Here is a 26690-nt window from a genome sequence, read left to right on the forward strand (position 1 = left end):
CCCCCCCCCTCTATAGTTATGAAAAGAATGTTAGGCTGAAGTGGAACCCCAAGCCATCTGATGTGTGTCCTCCTGAAACATAGTGAAGTTCCAGTGAGCGATTGCCACATTGCTAGGTGGTTGCAGGTTCAAAAAAAATCAGTACACCACTGTCTGTCCCCCTGTTCCTGGGAACATTCTGCCACTTTGTCTCAGCGCAGACACATGTATAAGTCAAACTTTTATTTCATATGAAATTAAAGGAGCACCTGCACCTGAAGGACAGTTTGGGGGGGGGGGGGATCCTTGAGCAGAGAGGGGTCAGGGTCATAGGCTGTACAGCATTAGTCCGCGGGGGGCTCATTTGGCAGGTTTGGGCTCTGCGGGGGTCTCCCCCGTGTCCAAGGTCTTCAGCAGGCGGAAAAGACCGGCTGCCTCACGGATGCGGCTGAACTCTATGCAGAATGCCTGCACCTCGATGAACAGGTCCTGCACGTTGATGATCTTGTTGCGGATGAGCGACTGGAGGAAGACGCAGACCAGGCGCACCAGGCGGTTCTGCCAAGGAGACCGTCAAGAGGTGAGCACTGACCGGCCAACGCATCACTTCCTGGAGGCTGGAGACACTGACTCCAGTCCAGGGATTGAGGAGTGATTTCCAGTGAGGAGTGTTTAATACGATCTAATTACATACAGCACGTAAAACTATGCCATACTTATACCTGAAAGTGAATTACACTGAGATACTTAGTGATTTACTTATGTATGCAGTAGGGTCATTTTTACTGTATCAATTCAAAATACTTTGATCAAGAGCACTAACAGCACAAACATTAAGTTGTATAAACATGAAAAACTGCCCTTCTCGTCACAGTACGGTAACAGCTGTGCTTTGACATGATTAAGTATTTCAGCATTTACATATTTATTAGATGCTTTTGTCCAAAGCGACTTCCAGTGAACTCTATGTAGTTATCAGCCCACACACCTTATTCGCTGCAGTGACTTACACTACTAGATACACTGCTTACAATGGGTCACTGATCCATACAAAATGTGGAGCTGCAGGTGGTTCTACACATGGCTGTGACCGAGGGGCACCGTACCTGCATGTACTTGTCTTTGATCTGCTCACAGGTAGAAATGCAGTTGGAGATGTACAGGTGGATGAACTCCGGAGGAAGGTCCACTGCTGTCGTTAACCTGGAAAGCCAAAAAGAAAAAAAAAGAAAAAAAAGAAAAAAGCTGGAGCATGTTTACCCTCAAATTCGGCTGCTTCATTATGTTCATAAAATCCATTTTCAACTTTGTACAAAAAGACTGGAAACCAGGTCCATTTGTTCAATTAACTGACACCTTTCTCCAAAGCTACTTAGAATTATTCACCTGTTTATACAGCCAGGTAATTACCATATCAGAACAGGGGCAGCATCTTACTGAGGGACACTAGAGCAGTACATCACCTGTTCACCACTTCCATGGAGTGCAGGGACATGTCCATGTTGACAAGAACGGAGAAGTACTCCGTGATCTGGCTGGACTGCATGAGCTTGAGCAGCATCTCTATGGCGACCAGGGGGTTGTTCTCCACCAGGTCCGGCAGCTTGGCGGGGGACAGGCCGATGTGGTAAACCAGCTTGGGGTCCTTCTCTAGCTCGCCGAGCAGCTGAGCGGTGACAGAAGGAGAGAGGTCATGGAGGACATGACTGCCGTGTCACAATGAAACAACTCCAAAGGGGTGCAGAGGGAATAACCTGTAAGTAGTGCTTTTAACCAGGCAGTTTCTCAGAGCACATCACTATAAATCTTCAAACATTTGATCACGGTAAAGCTTCGCTTCGGTCTGGCAACAGTAGGCAAGCTGCAGGGAGGGGGGGGATTCCTGGAAGCGTGGGGAAGGACCCGGCTAGGAGGACTTGCCTGCGTCTGCTGCTGTGCAGACAGAGGACTCTTGAAGGCCTTGGACATGATGCGCTTCACCTCGACACCGGTGCTGTTGCGCACGCACATGGAGCGGTCCCACTGCACCGAGTGATCTGGTTCTGATGGGCTCAGCCAGGCCAACTCGTCCTCACACACATGCAGGGGAGGCGGCGGGCGGATGAACTCGGGGCGGAAGTGACCTGGTGAGATCATCAGAGGGTCACGCAGAGGCAACGTGAACAGTGCCGAATCCCTCGCTCCCACCGTGTTCAGAGCACGCGTCACGCCGACACTCACTCTCCAGCGGTGGCCGAGGCCCGGTGACCAGCGCTTCTATGATCTGATTGGCCACGGAGCTGTCAAATCCCGAGTTGGAGGAGTCCGGGTCCGGATCGCTCAGGATGCTGGGGAAGCTGGCTTTGCTCTGGGTGGGCAGCTCCGACTGGCGCTCTGCTCGCGGGGAGGAGGAGGAGCGGTAAAGAGGAAGCGCGCGCACACAGAGAAACGCACAGTGCCGCAGGACACGAGAGCAAGGGCAAAGTCACCTGCCAGGGCCAGCTGAAGGCCGCTGATGTCGATGGACTGCGGCGTGTTTCCCACCTCCATGCAGGACACCTGGCGTGGCGTCTTCTTGAAGAGCTCGCGGGGGGGCGCCAGCATGAGCTGCGACAGGAAGAACTTCTCCGGCAGCGTGATGGGAGGCAGGAAGCCTGCAAGGCGAGCAGGCAACACGGACGACATTCTACCTCCGTTCTTACCATAGGGTAGGAAGGGGGCGGGGCCTCCGTGTGTGACTGACAGATGAGCGGCGGAGAGGACGCGAACCACAGACCGAGATCCCCCCCACGCCCCCGAAGCCCCCAAAGCCCTCCTCACCGCACAGCGGCCGGTCCTGCTCCTCGCCCACCGGCGCCGGGTTGAGCAGGTGCGCGAACACGGCGGCGAACGGGTTGGCGGCGAGCGGCTCCGTGCGGTACATCTCCCAGAGCAGGTAGAGCGCGGTGAGGCGCTGCGGGGAGCCGGGCAGCAGGTCGGCCTGCTGGAGCAGCATCACGAGCACGGAGCCCACGCGGAAGTGCTCCGCCTTGCCGAAGAAGTGGTGGAAGGCGGTGGAGAGGCTCTCGAACGTGTTGGACGAGGCCTCCTCCGAGATGATGCTCAGCAGGTTGGCGAGCTCCTTCGGGGCCAGAGTCATGGCGACCCCCTGCGCAGGCTGCGGTGCGCTGCGCTGCGCTGCGCTACGCTGAAGAGCAGCGGAGGAAGGGCCTCGGCAAACCAGCCTCCTCCGACTCCGAGTCCCGCTGGCAGCGACCGCTCACACTCACTGAGGCGCCGCCGCCATCCGCCCGCGCCACACACACACACACACACCGCGCTTACCCACCTCTACAACTGCAGACACAGTGAGTCACAGAGGGGAGAAATAAAGGAACTTCGCTGAGCGACTGACGCGAACGAGGAAAGCGAAGCTTCACTTTGCCGCAGAAACACATTAAAGAGCGCCGTGTGGCGAAGCCCGTATCACACTATACTTCCCAAAGTGGACAAACACAGAGCGCAGACATAGCTGGCTGTAAAATGTAGAGCGCCTCACGACGCTTCCGGTCTTGTTTTACGGCACTTCCTGTCTTGCTTTACGATTTTGGACGAGCTCTTATTTTGTTTAATTAAACGGTTAATGCATGAACATTAACAAAGAACCACCAAATCAAGCCAGGAGGAAGTATACAAATAAGAAAATAAAAATAAAGAAGATGCAAATAATGTACAAGTCACTTCATATGTATTTTGTATTGTGTTATTGCTTTGCTATATTTATTATTTTATGTTCAATTTGGGTAACCGTCGATTTTTCGCATTTTTTGTCATTAAACAATTCAAACACTCCCTCGCAATAAAAACTTAGCCAGGAGCAAGTAAACAAAAAGAAGTAAGTAGATAAATAGACAAAAAATGACTAAAAAAAATACATCAACACCTTAAAAATATTACAATAATGTAGAGTCTTAATGGCCTTCTTAGAGTTTATATATACTGCTTAAGTTCTTTAAAGTATATATAAGTTTATTTACAAATTTGGACCTGTGAACACGTGTTCTCTGCAGTTTGTTTTTTATTCACCCGGAAGTAGTCTCTCTCCTGCGGGTTTAGATTACCCAGAATTCCATAGACCTTCCTTTCCGACATTTCCGCGGCGAAGTGAGTTGTGCATCAACTGTGTCTTCTCCAATAATCCGATTTAATCCTTCTCCGTTTTACTCGTAATCTAACATTCGGTTTGGTACTAAGCAAACCTCTACAGTGTACGACGTGGAGAGACTTATTTTGGGCATCTGCGATCAGAAATTGGGTTGATAAAAGAGTCCGAATCGGCGATACTCAAACTGCGCCGTTTTAGTAAAAACTGGCCAGTTGAGTCGATTACACATCTGTCTGCAAAGCAATATTGACATTTTCACACTTGCTGGTTTTCATAAAAGTGTGCATTGAGTTAGCTGTGGTTCTTTTTAGCCGGTAAGAGGTTTGTTTAGCCCGAAATTGTTCAGACATAACAGCACGAGTTGTGCCTGACGTTTAACGCAGGCCGGGCAGCTCCGCTCGTTTGTGTTAAAAAATACATGGACTTTTAAGTAAGAATGAGATTTGAAATCTGGGTTTAGGTGTTTGAGGGCTTGGGCACTGAATCTCTTTGTCTAAATGCCCTGCTTCCCATTGAAATATGTTTAAATTCTTTTAGATGGCTCCAATTAAGAAAGGAGGTGAGAAGAAGAAGGGTCGCTCAGCCATCAACGAGGTGGTCACCAGAGAGTACACCATCAACGTACACAAGCGCATCCATGGAGTGTGAGTACCTGTGTGTGTGTGTGTGTGTGTGTGTGTGAGTGTGTGTGAGAGTGAGAGAAGGGTCTTGGAAGTGCAAGTTGGATTCTCAGCACTGTATCTGCGGCCGTGTGCAGCGTTTGATCATTTGCGCGCGTTTGTGACTGCTGTTGAACACGTTCGGGACCTTTTCTTACCCAGGGGCTTCAAGAGGAGAGCTCCTCGTGCCATCAAGGAGATCCGCAAGTTCGCCATGAAGGAGATGGGAACTCCTGATGTGCGCATCGACACCCGCCTTAACAAGGCCGTCTGGACCAAAGGCGTGAGGTAAGGCAGGTCTCCGTACTCACCGTAGACTCCATGAAGTGTGCAACTTGAAGAGTAGTGTGTGTGTGTGTGTGAAAGGTAAGATGCCTGGAGGCTGTACAGTGTGAGAGTGCTGCACCAGATGCATTTTTACCAGGCTGTACTTTGTTTTTTTTCCATTTTCTTTATGGATTTGCTTCCATTCATATAGACAATCCTGATGAGGGGCAGCAGGGAACAGTACTGTTTCTTTGCTAAAGAAAGATCTGGGTTTGAATTACAGCTCTCGTTTTAGTACCTTTGATCAAAGTGCTTGGCCTGCATCGATATAAAAGAAATTGCCTTGTTGTGTAAATTGGTAAATCATTCTGAGGAGCTTTGCGTGTAATTCTAATGCTGTATTTCACTTCTGGGAAAGGTGCTGTTTTTGTTGCATGGCAAGAAATTTATTTCACTCTGGTTTATAAATGTTCTTTATTACATTTTGAACCAGTATCATTAAGGTGGGCTTGTGCACTTGCGACTCGCGCCTCACACATGTGTAACTGCTGCTCCATCTCTTATAATGGTTAAGTTTTTACAGCTTGATGCTTACTAGAGGTTAAGGGGTATAGCATTTACTACCCACATCTTGGACTTGCAGCTTTCAGGCCCCAAACATAGTTTCCTAATGGCCGTGTGGTCCTCCCATGTGCGTGTGTAGGAATGTGCCGTATCGGATCCGCGTGCGCCTGTCCAGGAAGCGCAACGAAGACGAGGACTCCCCCAATAAGCTTTACACACTCGTCACATATGTCCCTGTCACCACATTCAAAGGTGAGCAGCACGAGTGTGCGAAAGCTGTGCAGCTGCCGGGAAGCCGAGCAGTTCCTTTGAAACACGTTACGCATCCAGTTTCACTGTGTAAAACACGGGTCTTTTTCTCTCTTCTTCCAGGTCTTCAGACAGTGAATGTTGATGAAAATTAGAAATCTTCAGTTCTGGCAAATAAATGGGTGAAAACCTTTAACTTGTCCTCTTGTGTGTGGTGTGTGTTAGCTGTCAAGCATCTGTGGAGCCACCTGCAAACTGCATACAGTAGGGAAGCTTAGTTGTTTTTCATATGCTGGCAGAGATACTAGAAAAGACTTGTGCAGTCTCAAGTGTTGAATGTATTTTCCTTTGCGTCTCGACCTTCACAACAATTTCACTAAATTTTACCATTTGAGATAAAAGTGGCAGCTGTGCACTTTACAAATTTTTTTTTTTTTTTTTCCCCCTTTCTTGTCTGAAATATTTCACTTTCCCAGCATGACTCTGGGTGTTCTATTAACGTGTTCATGTTCTCTCACTTGTTTTGGGTAATTTATCTCGTGCTGTGCTGGTTACACTTCTGAAGCGAAGCCGCCCAGTGCTGTCTTACCACATTCTGACCTAATGTGTAATGCGGAGAGTCTTGCTTTTGGCTTTTCAGTCTCATTAGCAACATTCAGTGTTGAGCAGAAGGACAAAGTGCTTATACCACTTGATCAGGAAATAATCCCAAATGTTTTTGGTTTGCTACATATCTGCTTCTTCCCATAAGGGTTCTTGACGCGCAGAGGTGCTGTGTCACATTGAGCTCTTTAACTTTAGGTGGTTTTGTGCTGCCATATCCTGTATTTCGTCCACTATACTGCTGTAGGACCTCTGATTCACGGCACTGTCCCTAAATTCCAACAGTAAAAGTTACCCAGGTGAACAGATGGTTAACACAGTGTAAGTAGTCTAACATGTCAAAGAAATGTAGATATAGCCTCTCCAGATGGCATGGGCCTTGACAGGTTGAGTGTGTTAAGTGAACTCGAGGTTCCTGGAGAATGTATCAAAAACTGTTCTGCCTCACAACAGAAGACAAAATGAAAATACACACATGCACAGAATTCCATATGGTCTGTTGGAATTTTTTGTTAAAATCTGAGTTGTCAGCATAAGATATGTATACCTCATCATGGTATGCACACCACACAAAGGAATGAGGTTTCAGTTTCACATTTTATTGTGTAACAAAAATCAAACATTTGGTTAAGACTGTGACTTTATAAAAACTGATAAAACTGCTTTATAAATCAATGTCTGGAAGCTCTACTGACTTATTTGAAAAGGACAGACTTCAAGCTTGTAAGATTATTCTTACATGTTTTACAAGAGTTAGAAGAGGCACATAAGGCATAAACCCAGGGTTCATATTCAGGTCATTCCTGCAACCTTGGGACTTGAACCTGCAACATCCTGTCTCCCGGGGAAGGACGGAGTTCAAAGCTTTACAGCTTCCATAAAACCAGGATTTAATACTAAAAACAGAATCTAAGACCATTCCTCTTGCTGCAGTCTTGCTCTGTTTCCTCCGAAAAAGCTGAAGCAGCACACATGCAGTACAGACAGTGTACTGCTCCTTTAAGGGGTGGGGCTTCCTGAACTCTCCTCCTTTTAAAGAGACAGTATCAGCAAGCCTGGCACTTGATCCCTGCAGAAACAGTTCAGTTTAGGTTTGTTTTGGTTTAACAGCTGGCAGGAACGAAAAATTTGGTTCTTAAACGAGACGTCTGTAAAGGTGTGTCTTGTGGCACGTTTCTGGTCTTGGAATGTAAACATGGTCTCACTGGGAGTGGGGCAGAAGGAACGCCCTGTGGATTCTGTGCCAGAGGGGACTCAGTCAGAACCGACGCCCTGCTGAGGTACCGGGGAGCTGACCCGCTCGTGGTACTGCTTCACCCTGGCACTGGCGATCTTGGCCCGCAGGTCCATCGGCGTCTCGAAGAAGGTGACGAGGGCCTGTTCTGTGAGGAGCGATGCCATGATCTGAGCGAAGCTGACGGTCCACTCGCTGTCTGGCTCGGGCCCCTTGGCCCCGCTGTCGTCCTCCGTGCAGCGGCTCCTGTGATCCACCTCACCGATGCGCAGCACCAGGCTGGTGACCGTGGCGATGGCCTGCGAGAGCTCGTTCTCATTGCTGTCACCCTCCAGCATGCTGTAAAGGGTCTTGCAGAACTGGATAAACTCCCACTGGCAGAAGAGGGCGAACGGCCACACCTGAGCGTTTACCTCCAGACAGCCGAGCAACAGCTCACAGGCCCGCAGACCTCTTCGTTCCCCGCTCCAGTATACATAGGGGGGTGCGGGGGGGTCAGTCCACCAGCTCCTTAACTTACAAAGACGGCTGGGACTGGAATTCTCTTCCCAATTCTTTTTGTTCCTAAAGCTTAAAGTCCCCTTTTCACTGGTATGTTACCATCAATGAAAAGAATCCTACAGACATATTTTGATTTAATCTCTGGTTTGCTCCTCTAAAAATACCAGATGTAGTAAAAAGAAATACTAAAAACTGTCTCAAGTTCAAGGAACGTTAAAATTAAAGCAGATTTAAAAACGTATAAATGATTTACGTTTTGTCTCCACTGATTCTTTGCAATTTCCTTCAGGATTGATGAAGGTATCTTTCCATCAATCTGTTCAATGCCCACTGCTGACTGATTCACCCCATAAACACGTGCAAATTGTTACTGAGCACTAACAGCAGACAGGAGCTGTAAACACTGTGGAAGTGAGTTGGATCAATGTGGTCCCACGTTCCTGGTCTCTTTACTGCCACCTATTGGCTGAGAGGAGAAACAGCTACACTACAGACAAGAACTGAAGAAAATAGATGTAAAGAAAACGACAAACAACTTATGAATTTTCAGATATTTTCTAATTTGAGTATTCATACCTGGGAGTCAGAGCAACGTTTCATTATGCTGAAAGCACAACCCAAGGGTGGAATGGAGTTGAGAAAACACTGAAACTCGTGCTGTTTCACTAACCGATTTCACTTCCTACACTTGCCTGCAGTTTGCTTCCTCACACACACACACACCTACCTGTTTCATCGGTGGCAACAGCTCCTCCTTCCCCTTCTTCTCATTTTCCTTCTCCTCGGCCAGGTCCCTCAGCATCTGCTTGAGACGCTCCTGGTAGCTTTCCGTCTCGCCTGCGCACATCGCGGCCACAGTCACACCGCGAAGCACCAACGTTGCCCTGCGTGGCTGTGTGTGGAAGGCTTGGGGTTCACTTACCGTTGGGCAGCTCCACACACAGGGGCCTCGTGGTGGACAGCAGAGGACTCTTCAGCGAGGAGGTGCTGTCCTCGTTTTCGCTGAGGGCTGGAGGACACAACCATAAGAACATGGCTTCATTTTTCATTTAACACACACAGAGTGCTCAGCCCATGCGTTAATGTTGCAGTCACATCTCTAAGGTTTGCAGGAAATGGAAAAAAAAAAAAAGGAGAAAAAGCCTAGAAGTGAAAAAGATCAGGAGGCAGATATGATGATGATGATGATGCCAGTGATTAAGTCTCATCCATCCACTATGTATAGCTCAGCCCCATCCATCCATCCATGTATAGCTCAGCCTCATTCATCCATCCATCCATCCATCCACTATGTATAGCTCAGCCCCATCCATCCATCCATCCATCCATGTATAGCTCAGCCCCATCCATCCATCCATCCATCCACCCACTATGTATAGCTCAGCCCCATCCATCCATCCATCCATGCACCATGTATAGCTCAGCCCCATCCATCCATCCATGTATAGCTCAGCCTCATTCATCCATCCATCCATCCATCCACTATGTATAGCTCAGCCCCATCCATCCATCCATGTATAGCTCAGCCTCATTCATCCATCCATCCATCCATCCACTATGTATAGCTCAGCCCCATCCATCCATCCATGTATAGCTCAGCCCCATCCATCCATCCATCCATCCATCCATCCATCCACCCACCATGTATAGCTCAGCCCCATCCATCCATCCATCCATCCATCCATCCATCCATCCATCCATCCATCCACCCACTATGTATAGCTCAGCCCCATCCATCCATCCATCCATGCACCATGTATAGCTCAGCCCCATTCATCCATCCATCCATCCATCCACTATGTATAGCTCAGCCCCATCCATCCATCCATCCATCCATCCATGTATAGCTCAGCCCCATTCATCCATCCATCCATCCATCCATCCATCCATCCACCATGTATAGCTCAGCCCCATCCATCCATCCATCCATGCATCCATCCATCCATCCATCCACTATGTATAGCTCAGCCCCATCCATCCATCCATCCATGCACCATGTATAGCTCAGCCCCATCCATCCATCCATGTATAGCTCAGCCTCATTCATCCATCCATCCATCCATCCACTATGTATAGCTCAGCCCCATCCATCCATCCATGTATAGCTCAGCCCCATTCATCCATCCATCCATCCATCCATCCATCCATCCACCATGTATAGCTCAGCCCCATCCATCCATCCATCCATCCATCCATGCACCATGTATAGCTCAGCCCCATCCATCCATCCACCCACTATGTATAGCTCAGCCTCATTCATCCATCCATCCATCCATCCACTATGTATAGCTCAGCCCCATCCATCCATCCATCCATCCACCATGTATAGCTCAGCCCTATCCATCCATCCATCCATCCATCCATCCATCCACCATGTATAGCTCAGCCCCGTCCATCCATCCATCCATCCATGGTTTTTGATTTGCTCTCACCAGGCGGAATGTGCAGCCGATACAGGAGCCTGATCTTCTCATTCAGGTCCTCAGCGTACAGCTTGTCTGCAGTTGGGAGGAAATTAATAATTTTATATTATTCAAAACTGAAAATAATACAAAAAATAAAGTTATTCAAAAATTCAACATAACTTCTAATTTCCACTTTCTACTTGTCTTGTTTCTTTAAATACGGCTTTTCTGTGTTTTTGGTTTCCCAGAAAGTGTTCTTTTAAATGTAAATTATTTAGCCTCAGTAAAATTAGAACTAATTTATTAAAAATGTGAAATTATGTTTCATCATTTAACACAACACCCAATTTAAGAAAACTTCCTCAATTTATAATTCCTCTTCTTTACTTGTCTCGTTGTTTTAAATACGACTTTTTTGTTTTTCCAGTATAATAAAAATGTGTTTTTTTTCCCAAACGTCATTAAATTTGATAAACTTAAAAAAAACTCCAAAAATACAGGACACTTCAGCACATCCACATCACACTTCCACTAAATGCTCCCATCATAAAAATTGTTTCATACATTTGTATTTATTTATTTTTTTTAGTATAAAAAGTCTTGTTTTATTGATACTAAGGCGGCTCCACCGGGGGGGAGTCGCGCACCCAGCCAGACGGCAAACTCCCGGAAGCCAACGAGGAGGTCCTGGTCCTGGTCCAGCAGGGCGAAGGTGCGCCGGGCCACGGTGTCCGTGTGCGGTCCACAGAGCCAGGGCGCCAGGAGCCCGTAGAGGCTGAGGAACTGGGACCGGTCGAGGCGGTACTGCTCCGCGTACGGCCAGCTCGGGTCGTGGTGCCGCTGCGGCCGGTAGGACCCCTCGACGCCCCAGTACAGGCGGATGAAGTGTTCCGTCTGCGGGGGGGGGAGAGCAGGAAGCGACAGCGAGACGCCGGTCACGCGCGCGTGCGGGACGCAAACTGAGCTCACGCTCTGCGGCCAGCGGTCGAGGGGAGGAACGCGGCGACCGCCGCCGAAACGCGCTCAAACCTTGAAGAGGTCGTACAGGTCCCCCAGGTCCTCCGGCGAGATGGACACGTCCGGGGTCACCACCCTCAGCTGCAGGGCCAGAGGTCGAGGGAGAGCGAGGACAGGTTGGCATTGAGGAGGACACGGATGGGTTCTGAGGTCTCATTACCCTCCAGTGCGGTTCTTTACCCTGCGTCGTGTCACACTGAAGCCTTTAGCAAAAGCACTTTGCAGATACACCCATCCTTGACATCGGCCCTGTAGGCGGGGGGTCAAATTACCACTAGGTGGGGGGAAGGGGGTTCCTGGATGAAAAAGGTCCCATTCGCTCACTCTTTTTATACATTAATTAATTAATCAGTAAGTGCTTGTCCAAAGCTGGGTTCCACACGTCCAGAGTCTGTCCTAGAAGCGCAGGGTGACGAGCAACCTGGATGGAGACATTCGTTACTTTTCATCCTGAATAAACACCATCGGCTGTGTCCTTCACCCTGCAAAGTAAGTGGACGCGACGCTGTTGGAGACGCTGTTGGAGACGCTGTTCACCGTTACTCATTTACATATCAGACACTTTTCTCCAAATCGACTTCCAATGAACTCTAAGTAGTGTTATGAGGCCACACCCCTTATTCACCGTGGTGACTTACACTGCTAGATACACTACTTGCACTGGGTCACTCATCCACACATCAGTGGAACACACACACACACACTCTTTCTGTCACTCACACACTATGGGTGAACCTCAACAGCATGTCTTTGGAGTGTGGGAGGAAACCAGAGCACCCCATCGCAGACATGGGGGGAACATGCAAACTCCACACTGACTGAGAGGCGATCAAACCCATGTCCTCTCGCATCACCCAGGCGCTGTGAGACAGTAGCGCTACTCCCCATGTGCCTCATGAGTACTTCCTCCCACCCCTGGTAGGGTGCCTTTCGCCAAGGTACTAACCCTGAACTGATAAAAGTAAAAATGACTCTGTTACATAAACAGCTAAATCATTTTTGATGATGATGATGATAACAATATGGAACCTGGTGTTTCAGCGGTCATGCTATATTTAGCGCAATCAAAGCTGTGACTGGCTGACACTGTCCATGTGACAGGAAGTAAACACCATGTGTGTCCATGTGTTTTACAGAGTGAAAGACACTGAATAAAATACCTGCTGTGGAAGTAAAATGAGCGCAGAACTTGGCAAAAATGCACTTGTTCTGCGCTTTTCCCTCATGAGGGACCCAGTCGTCCGAGGGCCGAGTGTAGAGGTTTCCAATGAACCAGTTTGGACACCATTTCGCTTCATTAAACCAGTGCGTCCCCTCCCCCTCCGGCCTTACGCCCTGAGTTGCCGGGTTAGGCTCCGGTTCCCCGCGACCCCGTATGGGACAAGCGGTTCAGAAGAGATGTGTGTGTGTGTGTGTGTGTGTGAGTGAGTGTGTGTGTGTGTGTGAGTGAGTGAGTGCGCACGCGCACGCACACCCACCGCATTCTCCTTGGCCGTGTCCTCATGCACCTGCAGCACCTGGATCCTGTGTCTCCACCTGAGCTGCTCCACCTGGCGCACAGTCAGGTCTCTGAATTTCTACAGAGGAAGAAGGCGGGAGGAGCTCAGCTTCGGGACAGACGGCCTGCTGGACCGGAACCGGAACCGGAACCAGAACCAGAACCAGCCCTGCTTGCTCATCTGCACCCCCACCCCACCCCACCCCACCCCCGGAGCGGCACCTCTCCCACCTCGTACGAGTCCCTGATCACATCCCCAATTTGCGTGCCGTCTGCCGACCGGCCCTCCGTGGGGGAGGGGGAGGGGTCCTCATCGCTCCGCACCCCCTCCAGGAAGCTGTGGGTAGGGAAGCAAGGAGTCCATCAGTGGGATGTCCTCTGGGGGTGGGGGGGGGGGCTGCCACACACTGTCCTCCTGTCCTCCTTCCCACCGCCGAGCGGCACGTCCACGTCTCACGTACAGTTTATTGTGTGTCGAAGGTCAAAACGTCAAAATCACGTTTCTTCACCGTCTTTATGGCGCCGAAGTGTGTTTGCCGCGTTTACTGTTTTTTATTACTCAAGGTTACGAATCACAGCTATAGAACGTGGCGAAGCTGCGGCTTCGCTTGCGCTGCCGATGTAGGTGGGTCGTACGGGTGCAGCGAGTGTGAACAAGAACCTCGTCTTAAAGAGCGAAAAAAAAAAAAACAAACACGACCAAAGACACAATTTACACTCAGATCCACCCGTTATCTGTCAATAACTGCATGTCTAGTGCAGGGTCCTGGGGGTCCAGAGTCTATCCTGGAAACATAGGGCAAGGCAGAGAACACGCAGAGCAATCACACGATCTCACACTCGCCAATTTAGCTGAAACACACACCTCTGGACTGTGGGAGGAAACCCAGAGAACATGGGAGAACATGCAAACCGCACACGTACTGAGTCGGATTTGAACCCGCAGCCCGGCCGCCGTGCGGCACCACCGCTGCCCGCTGTGCCGCCGCGCCGCCCACTCCGCACCCCCTCTTTCAGCCAGCAGGTAGATTACACACGCAGGAAGAGGGGTCCGATCCCAGGCGCACCTGTTGAGCACCATGAGGGCCTGGCCGTCGTCCGTGCTGCCGGCGAGCGCGTCGGCGTTGGCGTCCAGCACCGCCAGGCCCAGGCGCAGGACGGCCGTGACGCCGTGCAGGAAGAAGCAGTCGACGACGCGCACGGCGCTGCTGAAGGGCATGGCGCTGACGAAGAGCGTTAAGAACCAGGAGAGCGACACGGAGGACAGGGGACACAGGTCCGGGACGCGCTCCGCCAGCTCGCTCAGCCGCTCCCGAATCAGCTCCTCGAACACGGACTGGTCGACCTGGGCGCCTGCAGGGGGCGGGGCATGCGCGGGTGAGGCGGGGCGTGCGGAGGACACGCCTCCAAGGATCGGCCGCAGGGGACGGGTGTGCACGTCACGCACCGATGACCCTGCGGTTGAAGTAGTCGGGCAGCATCCTCTCGCACACGGCCACGAGCAGCCAGAAGGCCTCCTCCTCTCTGGTGTAGAGCAGCATCACCGACGCCAAGATGTTCATGGACTGCAGAGAGGATAGGAGAGGATGGAAGCAGCTGTCCATCAGGGACACCTGAGACAGTGAGGCTCACCCTGTACAACAGCCAAGTAACCTGGTGGGGGGGGGGCAAGTTCTTTGTCCCTGGGTTCGAGGCACAAATGCACACACCCTGAACATGAGGCCCATTTACTATGTGTAGTGGTAATAACTAGGTAATGCTTTCTACAGTCTCCCTTGAGCTCTCTCTCACACACACACACACACACACACACACACACACACACACACACACACACACACTTTCGCAGAATCACTTTAACAGAAATTAGTTTCTCTTGTTGCAGCAGCTGCACTTTGGCTGCAATTTGGGTCATTTTCCTCCCCAGCGGTAGGACACTGGGAAGAATGGAAAAAGTTGCATGTTCCAGCATTTCAAGATGTTAATGAGCGGGGGCTGGCCAGAGACACACTGCGCTGCGTTACACTCTGCGTTGAACACGTCGCACGGTGCCATATGGTGCACGGTGTCACACATCCCATTGCGTGCTTCAAAAAGTACTCTTTTTTTAAAATGGTGTACATGACACATTGGGATGACCGGTCAGTTACTGGACAAAAAGGGATGGGGGTCCGGTCATGCAGGGGCTGAACTGCACTCCAGTAAATTCAGTGTTTGCACATGTGAAGGGAACACACGCGTGACGCTGGTGGGAGTGACTCAGCGACAGGTACAGGTGACAGATGCGACACTCAGGGCCTTTAACGGTGGTCACTTCGCCAGCGGTCGGCAGCAAGTACCTGGCAGTAGCCGATCTCGGGGTTATGGTGGGCGTAGGCGGTGAGGACGCGGCGCAGGGCGGCGATGGCGGCCTCGTTCTGGAAGGCTGGGTGGTCGGGCAGCGAACGGTGGAGGTCCCGCTCGATCTCCTCTGTGGCCAGGCTGCTCACGCCCATCGAGTTGCGCAGCAGGCTGCCGTAGTGGTCCCGGTGGGCCGCCATTTCCACCGCAGCTCCTATGGGGGTCCCACAAGGAGCAGAGCGTGAGCACCGCACCGCACCACAGCGACACCTGGGTGCTTCACAAAGATGAACCTCAAACAGTTGATTCCTACCATGCCTTAAGCCTTAGGGGTTGAACTTGCATGGCAGCATTAGCACGTTTAGCACGATTAGCACGATTAGTCGCCGTTTGTTCAAGAAATAACACAACTTGGCTTCTGCAGGTGTCAATACTCTCTTGGCTGCGCCATTTTCAAACCAACCGTTCGCTTTCACCCGCAGAAGTCCAGGTGACGGTAAAATCGCTGCAAACGAACGGCTCACAAAATGCTGCAAAACCATAAGCGCCCATGAGCTCCGCATGGCCCCATCCTACGTAGGATCGTCTATGAACCGACTTTACCCCTAGAGGAATGTGGGCCGACTCAAGGCACATCCCTGCTGACCAAGTGGTTCTACCTCTGGGAGGACGAAGGTAACACGTCTCACAGTTCAACTCCCTGCAGCTCAGTGCCGAGCGAGAGGAAGTGAAAATGAGCAGAGCTGCAGACCGCGCTCAAAAATAAACCCTCCTGAAATAGTCTGTTATCATTTCTCTAAATTCCGCTACCACCCCCCTCCTGCACCCCAGCACTATAGCCAGACAATTGCCCTGAACCGCTCCATGCCCAACCCCACCCCACCACCATTACCAGAGAATGTCAACCACAACTCTCCCCGCAAGGTCTCCGGGATCCCCATGGCAACCAGCTTCCAGGCCTTCTCGGTGCGGAACATGTGGACGCCGCGCCCGTACTCTGAGAAGTGGTCCTCCCACGAGCGCACTTTCGCCTCCTCCTTGGGCTGGGGAACCAGCACACACACACACACACACACACACACACACACACACACACACACACACACACAAATGGGCATCCGGACATCTCTGAGCAGACCTTCCTCAAAGACCTAGATGATGAGTTTACCACACTGGCACAAACAAATACTCAAAGACTGACCAATCATTAACAGGCTTCCATTATCATAGACCCAACCTATCATTAACCGGCTTACAAACTTGGACTTGGCCAATCGCAAGGATTCCGCAGTCAAGTCTGACCAATCGTTAACAAGCCTTAAAATGGCGGGCAGACAGTCAGGGCCTTCTATAGCCCACAGTCTTAGTTGATTAGAACGTCAGAAGTCAAGCCAAGGAACCAGTCGTTAACGCGGTACTCACGAAAGGACTCCTGTGGGCGCCCGGTGACGAGCTGTGGAAGACCGACATCAGGGCTTCGGCGTTGACCACGTGTGCCGATTGTTCACTGGCATCCGTCTCCTTTCCCTTGGACTCCAAGGGGTTGGGGCAGCTGTGACTTGGCACGTTGACGACCTGGTAGACAAAAAGGACAAGGGGCCAAGTCATTTCCAAGGTGCCAAGTCAACCCATCAACACTTTCCAAGAGATCTTTTGCAGAACTGGAGCACAGTCTCAAAGTGTGCTGTGGGAACAAATAGATCACCCTCTTTATCGAATGCACTTCGAATCCCAGATCGTTTGACTCCCGCTCTACAGCTTGGCCCAGATACAGTTGGGGAGTTGGGCCAGAATGTGACTCTGAAAGATCATGGTTACAAATCCTTGGTGGAAGAAGACTGAGTTGGTTCAAGAAGGTCAGACGCCAGGTCTCTGGGTGTCCTTCCAGGTGCCCCATGGTCAAACAGGAAAATATGGTCATAAAGAAGTAAGACACACAGTACCAGGGACTTCCTATCCTGGACCCTGAGGACGCGGACTCGCTTCGCCAGGCTCTCCACCACCGTGTCACGCTCCCGCAGCTCGATGAGCTGGAAGGCCCGCTTGCCACGTACGCTGATGATCACGGGGTCGGGCAGCGAGCTCGTGTTCTCCGGCTTCTCCACGGAAACCACCTGAGACCAGAAGAGTTGACAGAAGGTCACTGATGGTTGGTGTTTCCTTCAACATGGTTGGGGGATCTCCACACCTCACTCACTAGGTCATCCCCGACCGGCTGCTGCTCCTCCACACTGCCCCATACACACCTCGGCCAGGGGGACGAGCAGGGTGCAGAGGCCTTCTTCCTTGCTGGCGAAGCACAGGTAGCTGTCGGTGGTGTAGAGGGTTCCGGGCGTGTGGCAGCGAGCGTGGGGAGTCCATAGCAAACAGGTGGCCACATCTTGCAGGGATTCCTGGCGGGGCAGCCAGAACTGGGCCAGGACGTACTCCTTGAGGGCCTGCTGCTCCAGAACCCTGAAGCCCCGGGGTTGGGAGAGCGAGCGAGTGAGCGAGAGAGCGAGAGCAAATCTTCATGAGACAGATTTTCCCAAACGGAAGGTCAATGTCACACTAAAAATAACTGGAATTTTCGGGAAAAACAACACATGTTCTTTTTCTCAACTTCCGAAGTTATCTATACTCCCTCCATAAGAAAATACATTTTAATTATACACATCTTTTTTAGAGCTCACACCCTCCTCAGGTTGGCAATACACACACGTTCCATTTTGATACATTTAGCTAGTGTGGAAGTAACCTTCTAGAATAAGCACAGTGAACAGAAACATGTTTAATATATAATGAATAGATCCAGGAAGCCTGGAATATGATGAGCGCATTAAATAAAAAAAAAAAAAAAAAAAAAAGAGTGAAAACAAAATCCACAAATGTTACGGGCAAAAGTAAACAGAAGCTGACAGCTGCACTAAAACAGATGTTTGGTAGAAGGTTTCACACAACTGCTCGAGTCTCACTGGACGAGACCTTTCACAGGGGACCCTGAGAAGAGCTGAGTTACACACTGCCGGCGTGTCGCCCAAAGCAAACACTGCCCTGTGTGTTTTTGCCCTTGATTCCGGTGACTCTCCACCGAGCGGCACCACGTAATCTGGTGTAACCGGGCAACAAGACACTTGGAAACACACTTGTGTGGGAAAAACCAACAGCGTTGCTCCGAGAGCTCAGAGGAAACCAAGCTGGACAGGTTACTGTGTAAGAACACCACCTGATATTGAACATGTGACTGTTTTTTATTAAAATGTGTACAATTTTAAGGAAATTCAGTAAAGGGTTTGACTTTGAGTGTGACTTACGTATTCATATGTCACAGTTTTGATTTTAGAATATTTGAATATAGCTTAGGGGGTGCGGTGGCGCAGTGGGTTGGACCACAATCCTGCTCTCCAGTAGGTCTGGGGTTCGAGTCCCGCTTGGGGTGCCTTGTGACGGACTGGCGTCCTGTCCTGGGTGTGTCCCCTCCCCCTCTGGCCTTACGTCCTGTGTTGCCGGGTAGGCTCCGGTTCCCCGCGACCCTGTCTGGGACGAGCGGTTCGGAAAGTGTGTGTGTGAATATAGTTTCAGTATATAACATTGCTCTCCCCTTTCCAAGGGGGGGTGCAGTGGTTTGGACCTTGTCCTGCTCTCTGGTGGGTCTGGGGTTTGAGTCCCGCTTGGGGTGCCTTGTGATGGACTGGCGTCCCGTCCTGGGTGTGTCCCCTCCCCCTCCGGCCTTATGCCCTGTGTTGCCGGGTCAGGCTCCAGCTCCCCACGACCCTGTATCGGGCAAGCGGTTTCAGATGGTGTGTGTGTGTTTCCTTGCCTGCTCACTCCACCCTGAGCTGACCTCTTGGTCATGAGTGATACTTGGCCCCGCCCCCAGGCTGACCTCTTGGTGATGTCCCCGGGCTGCTGGAGGACCTGGTCCAGCTCGAAGCCATCATTGTCCAGCAACCTGCGCAGCGCAATGTTGGCCAGCTGCACCATGGTGCTGAAGACCTCCTCCAAGCTCAGAAACATGGAGAAGTCACGCTGCCGGCGGCGTGTCGTCACGCGGATTGTGTCTCTCAGGGGGGTGGTGGAGACCCGCTCCAGCCTGGTAACCTCCACCCAAGGGATCACCATCTTCACTGCGGGAGTTGGGAGGAAGCTGGTTGGACTGCGCACACGCGCACACACACACACACACACACACACACACAGACGCGCGCGCACCAGCACACCAGCAGAAACACTGACTGCTGGACTACGATCGAACACATAGAAAGACCCAAAAGAAGATCTCACACACACACACTCACACACACTCACAGATTTGCTGACCGCTGCTGCTCTGAGCTCAGTGTGTTACAGCGATGCTGTGCGATGATGTAAATGAGAGCGTTACCTACGTGATAGAGACGTAAACTGAAACTGCAGGCGCATACGCACACTTTGCGTGTGTTCTGACTGGGTGCCCATGGGAGCGTGGGTTCACACACCTTCCTTTCCCAGCAGGAAGGAGTAGAAGGCCATGTGGTTGGTGCTGAGGTAGAGCCAGCCTTGCCGGGGCACGCGGCCCTTCCAGCAGCAGCACGAGTAGTGGGCCACCAGCTTTTCGGAGGGAGGCAGGCCGAAGCGCAGCTCGAACTTCAGCAGGGCCTCGCGAAACTTCTCCGGGTCGTCCTCCTGCACGGTCCGCTTGCCCCCGAGTTCCTCGGCGATCAGGCCCTGGGGAGACGTCAATGACGACAACGGAGAAGAGCAAGCGGCGTGAGAGACAAAGACTGAAAGGAAGAGGATGGAGAAATAGTGGGTGGCAGGAAGATGGGGGACAAGGAAGTGGGACGGGGGGGGGTAGGAGGGCATGCCAAAAAGTGGGAGGAGCCTAAACCCCGATGCATGACCCTGCACGTGTCATTCTGAGTGTCCGTGGCTTCTTCGATTGCCCACTTCCCCTCCTCCCCACCGACCCACAGCTGTACCTTCACTTTGCCTTTGACGAAACTCGCGACGTCCTCCTCGTTTTCAAACACCGAGAGCAACTGCAGCAGGTTCTGGACCAGCCAGTCCCAGTGCCTGTTGATCTCCTCCGCCGCAGCTCCTGGTCCGGAGAATTCCCGTGACTTCATGCATCGGTACATCATTCTGACACAACATCACGACTTACTTCCCAAAAAGCAACTAGCGAGCGCACTTTTATAAGCAAACGAAACAGCTTATCTAAGACCTTACCGCTGGCGATGACCCAGCTGACCTGTGACCCCGGCGTCTGCAGGAGGATGCGGTACGGGGCAACTCGGGCGTTCGAGTCCAGCATCGTGTCCAGGGCCCCCACCAGTAGTCCTGCAGAGAGGATCCACCATCTCTTTTACTTTACTGGAAGCCCTTCCTCGTTTCAAGCCGATAGCAGCTCTTGACTCTTCTGGTTATTCTTACCACCAAAACCAAAACGTGCTTTTTATTGCCCGACCTGCTCAGAACGTCCTGCACATTAAGGACAAATGCTACTACAGCGTGTACGTCCATGTTGCTTACACATTTTACCAACTTGTTCACCCTGCCACATGCTGGACCTACAGTACGTTGGTCTACATGGGCTTCCGCCCCTCGGGCGGATCTCTGTCCTCTCGCTGCGTTTGATCCCAAGATAAGTCTTTTCAAAATCATTTCCTCAACCAGATAAAACAGCTTAGAGTCACAAAAAAAGAACCGCTTTTTGCAAGTATGTTTGCAAAAAGCAGCCGTTATCACCATGAGCTTGGCTGAAGGACATCACTACCACCTTCACCATCTCACTGCCTGGTTTAGGCCAGACTTTCACATTTTTTTCTGAATCAGGGCAGCAGTTCACTGGGGAACTTGGCTAAGACAACGTTGCTTTACCCAGGACAAAAAGTGGTCCCTTTCTTATGCATAAGGACGCTTGAAGAACACGTGACGTTAAATATTTGCCCACTATCAATAAACGTGGAACGATTATATCACACGCACACTGCCGAGATACAGCTGGCATCGGTAATCTCAGCAGTTTCTTTCTTCATAACTTCCAGGACACAATTACAAAGATATAAATGTCATCAGATATTGTTCTATTGCTCTGGTGAATACAATCACTAAAACCACCACTTCTTAAAGTCTCGTTCCTCCTGTTCCTCTTAGGATCTTCACCATGATGCTATTTAACTCCTCAAAAAATTATTCATATACACACCAGCTGTTTCTGCCGTTGCTGATAAACTTCAGTCGACGCGTTCAGGTCTGGATTCGTGGCGTCTGCCAAAGTCCTGGGCTCTCGGACAATTTTTGGAAAAGACGTTGGAAAGACTCGTGGTGCAGCATCACCACTGCTTTACAAGCAAACCCTTTAATGAGTTTCTAAGTAGCTTTAGTCTAAGCCATAAAACGTCTGTAGAACTCGACTGCTTTATGTCCTACTTCAGAGATAAGTTCTTTGTTCCGGGTGTTCCCCAGGGCTCTGTCCTCGGCCCCTTGTCATTTCTAATTTACAATATATACATCCATCGGGGATTCTGGACAAGACGGAGCACACCCGTTTGTCCAAAACACTCGTATACAGGGCTCCAGAACGTACAAGTCAAACAAGTTTCCCCAGCTCCATGTTTCCAGCTGCATTGTTAACTACCTCATTCGAGACTCAAATAGCTATTCTCCTCAGGCAATTTGATCCGACAACATTCTGAGCTTGCGTCCCTCTCCTCAGCCACTCCAGCACCAGCTGTCCCATATGTCCCACGTGTCGAGGCACAGAGGAAAACGGAACCGAATGGCGAATCCACAGCTACTGTGGAGCTTCTTCAACACTTGCACAGAGCTGTCCTCCACATTGGATACGGGTTGGGAACGCGCTTCACCCTGCTAACGGCCTCACAGGACCCAACGTGTCCAACTGTCCGTGGCATAAGACCGCTTGTTGCGCACGTATGGGACTGCCGGTGGAACCATTTGCCAAATGCCATTCAGACGGCTGAGCTCAAAACCCAACATGTCCCTGGAAGGGTTTCTTCACCCCAACCTCACTCCCTCCCCATTAAACAGCATCATCATTAAGCATGTTGCTCATAAAGCTGCTCATGGGAAAGAACTCAATCTGTGTCCGTTGCTGAATTTGCCCCCTGCCGCTCGTGCCTCCAAGTGGAAACGCGCCAAGTCGTCCAGAAACCTCCTGCTGCCCGTCGAACGGTAGAGCCCCCAACGGCAGGCCGGATCGGTCACACAGGCCACTCGGGGGACGCCGGGACGCCACGCCTCGCGATACCGTCTGTTTCAAAGCTGTTACGAGGGTCACGCTGCTTCACTTTGCATCAGCTGTTCAAACACTGATCTCCATTGTCTCGCTAGCTGTGGATTTCCTTCTGGGGGAGTTTGTCCGCCGCAGACCGTTACGAGTGCTGCTCAGAGAACAATCTTCACCAAGTGGCAATTTATTTTACTGATGCAATCGACAAACACGCAGAAAAACCGCACCGGCTTGCCCCCTTTGGCAAAATGGTACGGTGGGGACATCGCCGGAACAGCACGGCAGCACTGTCTAAATGTGCGAATACGGCAATAACCACAACTCGACACACGAGAGATTAACAACATTCTCTCATCTCTACTTCACGGCCTGAACAACTGGGTGCAAAACAGCTAAACTAACAATACTGTACTTTAAACGTAATGCATTTACGTTTATCTGACACTCTTCTCCTAAGCGACTTACAGTGATAAGTTACAATTATAATGGTAGTAATTTTTTACCCATTTGTACAGCAGGGTAATTTTACATTACATTTCTTTATTTATCAGACGCTTTTGTCCGAAACAGCTTCCAACAAACTCTATGTAGTGTTATCAGCCCACACACCTTTTTCACCACGGTGACTTACACTGCTAGATACACTACTTACACTGGGTTACTCATCTATACATCAGTGGAACACACACTCTCTGTCACTCACACACCGTGGGGCAACCTGGACAGCGTGTCTTTGGACTGTGGGAAGAAACCAGAGCACCCGGAGGAAACCCACGCAGACACGGGAGAACATGCGAACTCCACATACACTGAGCGGGGATCGAACCCACGTCCTCTCGCACCACCCAGGCGCTGTGAGACAGCAGCACTACTCGCCGTGGTGCCCCGTGTACAGTTGGGAAATTTTACTGGCGCTATTTACAGTAAGTACCTCACTTATAGGTACTATGGCTGGGATTCAAACCCACAACCTTTGGCTAGAAAGGCAGTGGCTCTGCCCACTATGCTGAAGGGTTTTTTATTTTCAGGAGCAAATGTTAATTACCACTAAAGTATATAAATTCCATCCTTTAAAAGCTATATACTGTATATTCTTCCGTACACAGAACTTCCCTGGTCATTTCACAATCTTCCCGCCTCGACAGTGAAAGTTTTATTAAAACATTAGTAAATGTGGTTTTTCAAAATTTCCTAGAAGACTGTAGGGGAACTAGTTTCTAATATAAAACCCAGAAAGCAAACATAAAATAGAACAACAAATTAATTGAGTTGGCAGGGGAGATGACGGGCGGAACGTAACACGCTTTCCTCAGAACCACCCCCTGCAGAGCTGAATTTAGAAATGAGCAAATTGATTTGCAAAAAATAAGAAAGGAGAAGAAGCCGGCCGACGCCAAACACGTACGAAACCCTAACCCTATCTATAGCCCAGAGGCGCGTACGTAAAGGGCGCTTATTTACCCCAGTGGACTGCGCAACGAGCGACACTAGACAAGAGGTGGTGGCAGTTTACTACACTTACCTGTCCTTCATCGACCATTTTTAGTGTTTTTCTTTCTGTTATGCATTAACTTGGAGACTATGCCTTGGATCAAAAGATGATCTGAAACCCTTTTGTTTCCCTTCTCAAAAACCCTTCAAATCAAGAAGGAAGTGAAGGACCTGTTTAACAGAAAATGTTTTAAAAGAGGCCCTGCAGCTTTTACAGTGTTCTCACTCTGCTTGTCCTCTCAATGGGCATGATCTTCACTAAGACATTTATGGGCAGTTATGGCGACCCAGCGAACACTGGTAATTTCTCGAAAAGGGCTCCTACTTGACCTCTGACCCTCATTGACTTGAGCAGCGTTAGGTTTACTGTGTTTATGAACCGCGCAGTTTACCACATGGCTGTGGCCAAGGGGAGCCCTCAGGACTGTGTCCTTTTCCATAACAATAGTGATGTCAGCCTGATGGAGGGTGTGCCCACACACACACACACACACACACACAGAGGGATCACCGAGAAAAACCCCACTAACACCACATTAAAATCCAGGGATACAGATGAAAGTGCCATGAAAAGACTGAAAAGCACAAAATCTCTCGAGCTCTATGGTTCACACGCCAGTCAGTCACTCTGCAGAGTGTGTGATGATCTCTTACCACTTAAAGTACCCTGTTTTTAGCAGCTTTCAAGGCAGCCGGTAGGACTGACACCGTGTCACGTGTGTCTTTCTTTGGGCTCTTGATCATGGATTTACAGCCGCATGATGTGACAGCTGATCTGCGGCTACAGCTACAGTGTTTCTTTACCGTTTTAGGTGCGCGCGCGCGCGCGCGTGGTCTCGCTCACAAACAAAAGGCACGCAGTTCCCTTCCTGGCCGATCGCAGCCAGGGGGACACTTTTCTCAGTTAGAAGAGCTAAAACACACACCGACCGAGCGTGCTTCTCTGATCGTGGGTAAGCCTTAGGGCAACCCGGTGCTCATCAAGGGGAAGGGGGTGTGGGTCGCTGCCCATCGCAGCAGGAAGTCCTACCTGTGAACGTGCCCCCCGAGTGGCCGTGGCCCCTCCGCCGCTGCAGCAGGAAGAAGCGGTTCGAGCGCTCGGTGACCCACAGCTTGAGCGCCGTCTTCAACAGGACCTCCTCGGGCTCGAGCCACATCCTTCCTCGCGCCGCCCCGAAACCCCGTTTCTCACACCGCCGACGACTCGGCCGCTCAGTCTGTGTCGCGCTGCCGCTGTATTACTCTGTTCGCGACGCGGTTACCGCGTTTGCCACACCGCCGGCGTTGCCCTGTTTGCTACAGTGTAGCGCGCGCCGGAGACCCCCCGGGGATCGCCGTCCACGGCTCATGTCGCGCGCTCGGCCGCCGCGTCCCGCTGTCACTCCGCCAAAGTGCAGCGCATCGCGTCGACGCAGCGTCCCCCGGTGTACATATGCACACGGTCACTCTCTCTCTCAGACACACACACACCAACACACACACACCTCTCGCCTCAGTTCCGGCAACGCGGAGGAAGTTCCATCGGCGCGGCTCGCGGAGGTCCGCAGGTCCGAGGGTTCGAGGCCCCGGCTCAGTTTTTTTTTTTTTTTTTTGGTTTTTCCCACAGAGAAATGTGTTCAGGGAGAGGAAAGTGAATTAAAAAGGGAACAAAGAACAAAGGGAGTACGAAGCACGAGGCGCGCGCGCGGAGCGCGAATATAATACACTGTAATTACTGTACTGAGATAATTAGGGAGACAAAGGGATAAATATTAATCCCTCAACGGATTTCAGAGATTTGTCAAACACTCGAAGTATTATTGTTTATTTTAAAAATCCGATTATTTCAGATTCCTTAAGTGACACAACTCGCAGAGAAGAAGAGTTTTCTCCGAAGGTTCATTAACTGCACATATTTTCTTCTGAATATGTGCCACTTATATGGGCTGATTTGACACTGGGTGGGAAACTGATGACTCGTTTTAAGACTCATTGTGAATTTGCTCGCAACTACAGTTGATATTTTCACTGTAAACTCCGAACTATTAACATACTGTATAAAAAGTGGTTTTTCCAAAAGATTAGTAGATCTGTTTAATATCGCATCACATTAGACTAGCATCTGAACGTCAAATATGACCACATCCCACTTTAGAAGGACAAAGTGGGAATGATTTAATTATAACACACTTGCAATAATATATTTACAGTAGACCACCCAGATCAGTGTTCTGAGAACATTAAACACCCAGGAGACGATGCATCACGTTAGTTTGCATTTATCAGACACTTTTCTCCAAAGCGACTTCCAATGAACTCTGTGTAGCGCTACTATGAGCCCACACACCTTATTCACCGCAGTGACTTACACTGCTAGATACACTACTTACACTGGGTCACTCAGCCGTACATCAGTAGAACACACACACTATGGGTGAACCTAAACAGCATGTCTTTGGAGTGTGTGGGAGGAAGCCAGAACACCCAGGGGATACCCACACAGACACGGGGGGAACATGCAAACTCCACGCAGACTGAGCGGGGATCGAACCCACGTCCTCTTGC

At 50.5% G+C, this 26690-nt stretch overlaps 3 protein-coding genes across 4 annotated transcripts; 1 reads left to right on the forward strand and 2 right to left on the reverse strand.

The window, feature by feature from the left end:
• Positions 1–249: 249 nt before the first annotated feature.
• Positions 250–3615, reverse strand: cnot11 (CCR4-NOT transcription complex, subunit 11). The gene is made up of 7 exons (XM_029258095.1): positions 2779–3615; positions 2448–2612; positions 2200–2352; positions 1900–2102; positions 1443–1645; positions 1086–1182; positions 250–537 (listed from the first exon to the last, which is right to left on the reverse strand). Exons 1-7 carry the CDS (start codon positions 3095–3097, stop codon positions 340–342), a joined length of 1338 nt encoding a protein of 445 aa, XP_029113928.1. The 5' UTR covers positions 3098–3615; the 3' UTR covers positions 250–339.
• A 443-nt stretch (positions 3616–4058) lies between these two features.
• Positions 4059–6037, forward strand: rpl31 (ribosomal protein L31). The gene is made up of 5 exons (XM_018739889.1): positions 4059–4101; positions 4640–4746; positions 4924–5049; positions 5732–5844; positions 5965–6037. The coding sequence occupies exons 2-5, from the start codon at positions 4640–4642 to the stop codon at positions 5994–5996; spliced, it is 378 nt and encodes a 125-aa protein (XP_018595405.1). The 5' UTR covers positions 4059–4101; the 3' UTR covers positions 5997–6037.
• A 91-nt stretch (positions 6038–6128) lies between these two features.
• On the reverse strand, positions 6129–25636 carry tbc1d8 (TBC1 domain family member 8). 2 transcript variants are annotated; one of them, XM_029258094.1, is made up of 20 exons: positions 25177–25636; positions 20630–20740; positions 20380–20498; positions 19897–20125; positions 19305–19545; positions 17686–17893; positions 17494–17553; positions 16862–17014; positions 16332–16482; positions 15439–15653; positions 14547–14664; positions 14167–14452; positions 13331–13436; positions 13080–13178; positions 11614–11682; positions 11232–11478; positions 10612–10677; positions 9102–9188; positions 8907–9016; positions 6129–8052 (listed from the first exon to the last, which is right to left on the reverse strand). In XM_029258094.1, exons 1-20 carry the CDS (start codon positions 25301–25303, stop codon positions 7699–7701), a joined length of 3156 nt encoding a protein of 1051 aa, XP_029113927.1. In that variant the 5' UTR covers positions 25304–25636; the 3' UTR covers positions 6129–7698. The 2 variants fall into 2 exon arrangements, with proteins under 2 accessions (XP_029113927.1, XP_029113926.1); XM_029258093.1 differs by having other exon boundaries at positions 17383–17553.
• Positions 25637–26690: the final 1054 nt, after the last annotated feature.

This window comes from Scleropages formosus, chromosome 14, assembly GCF_900964775.1.
Source record: "Scleropages formosus chromosome 14, fSclFor1.1, whole genome shotgun sequence".
Lineage (NCBI taxonomy): Eukaryota > Metazoa > Chordata > Actinopteri > Osteoglossiformes > Osteoglossidae > Scleropages > Scleropages formosus.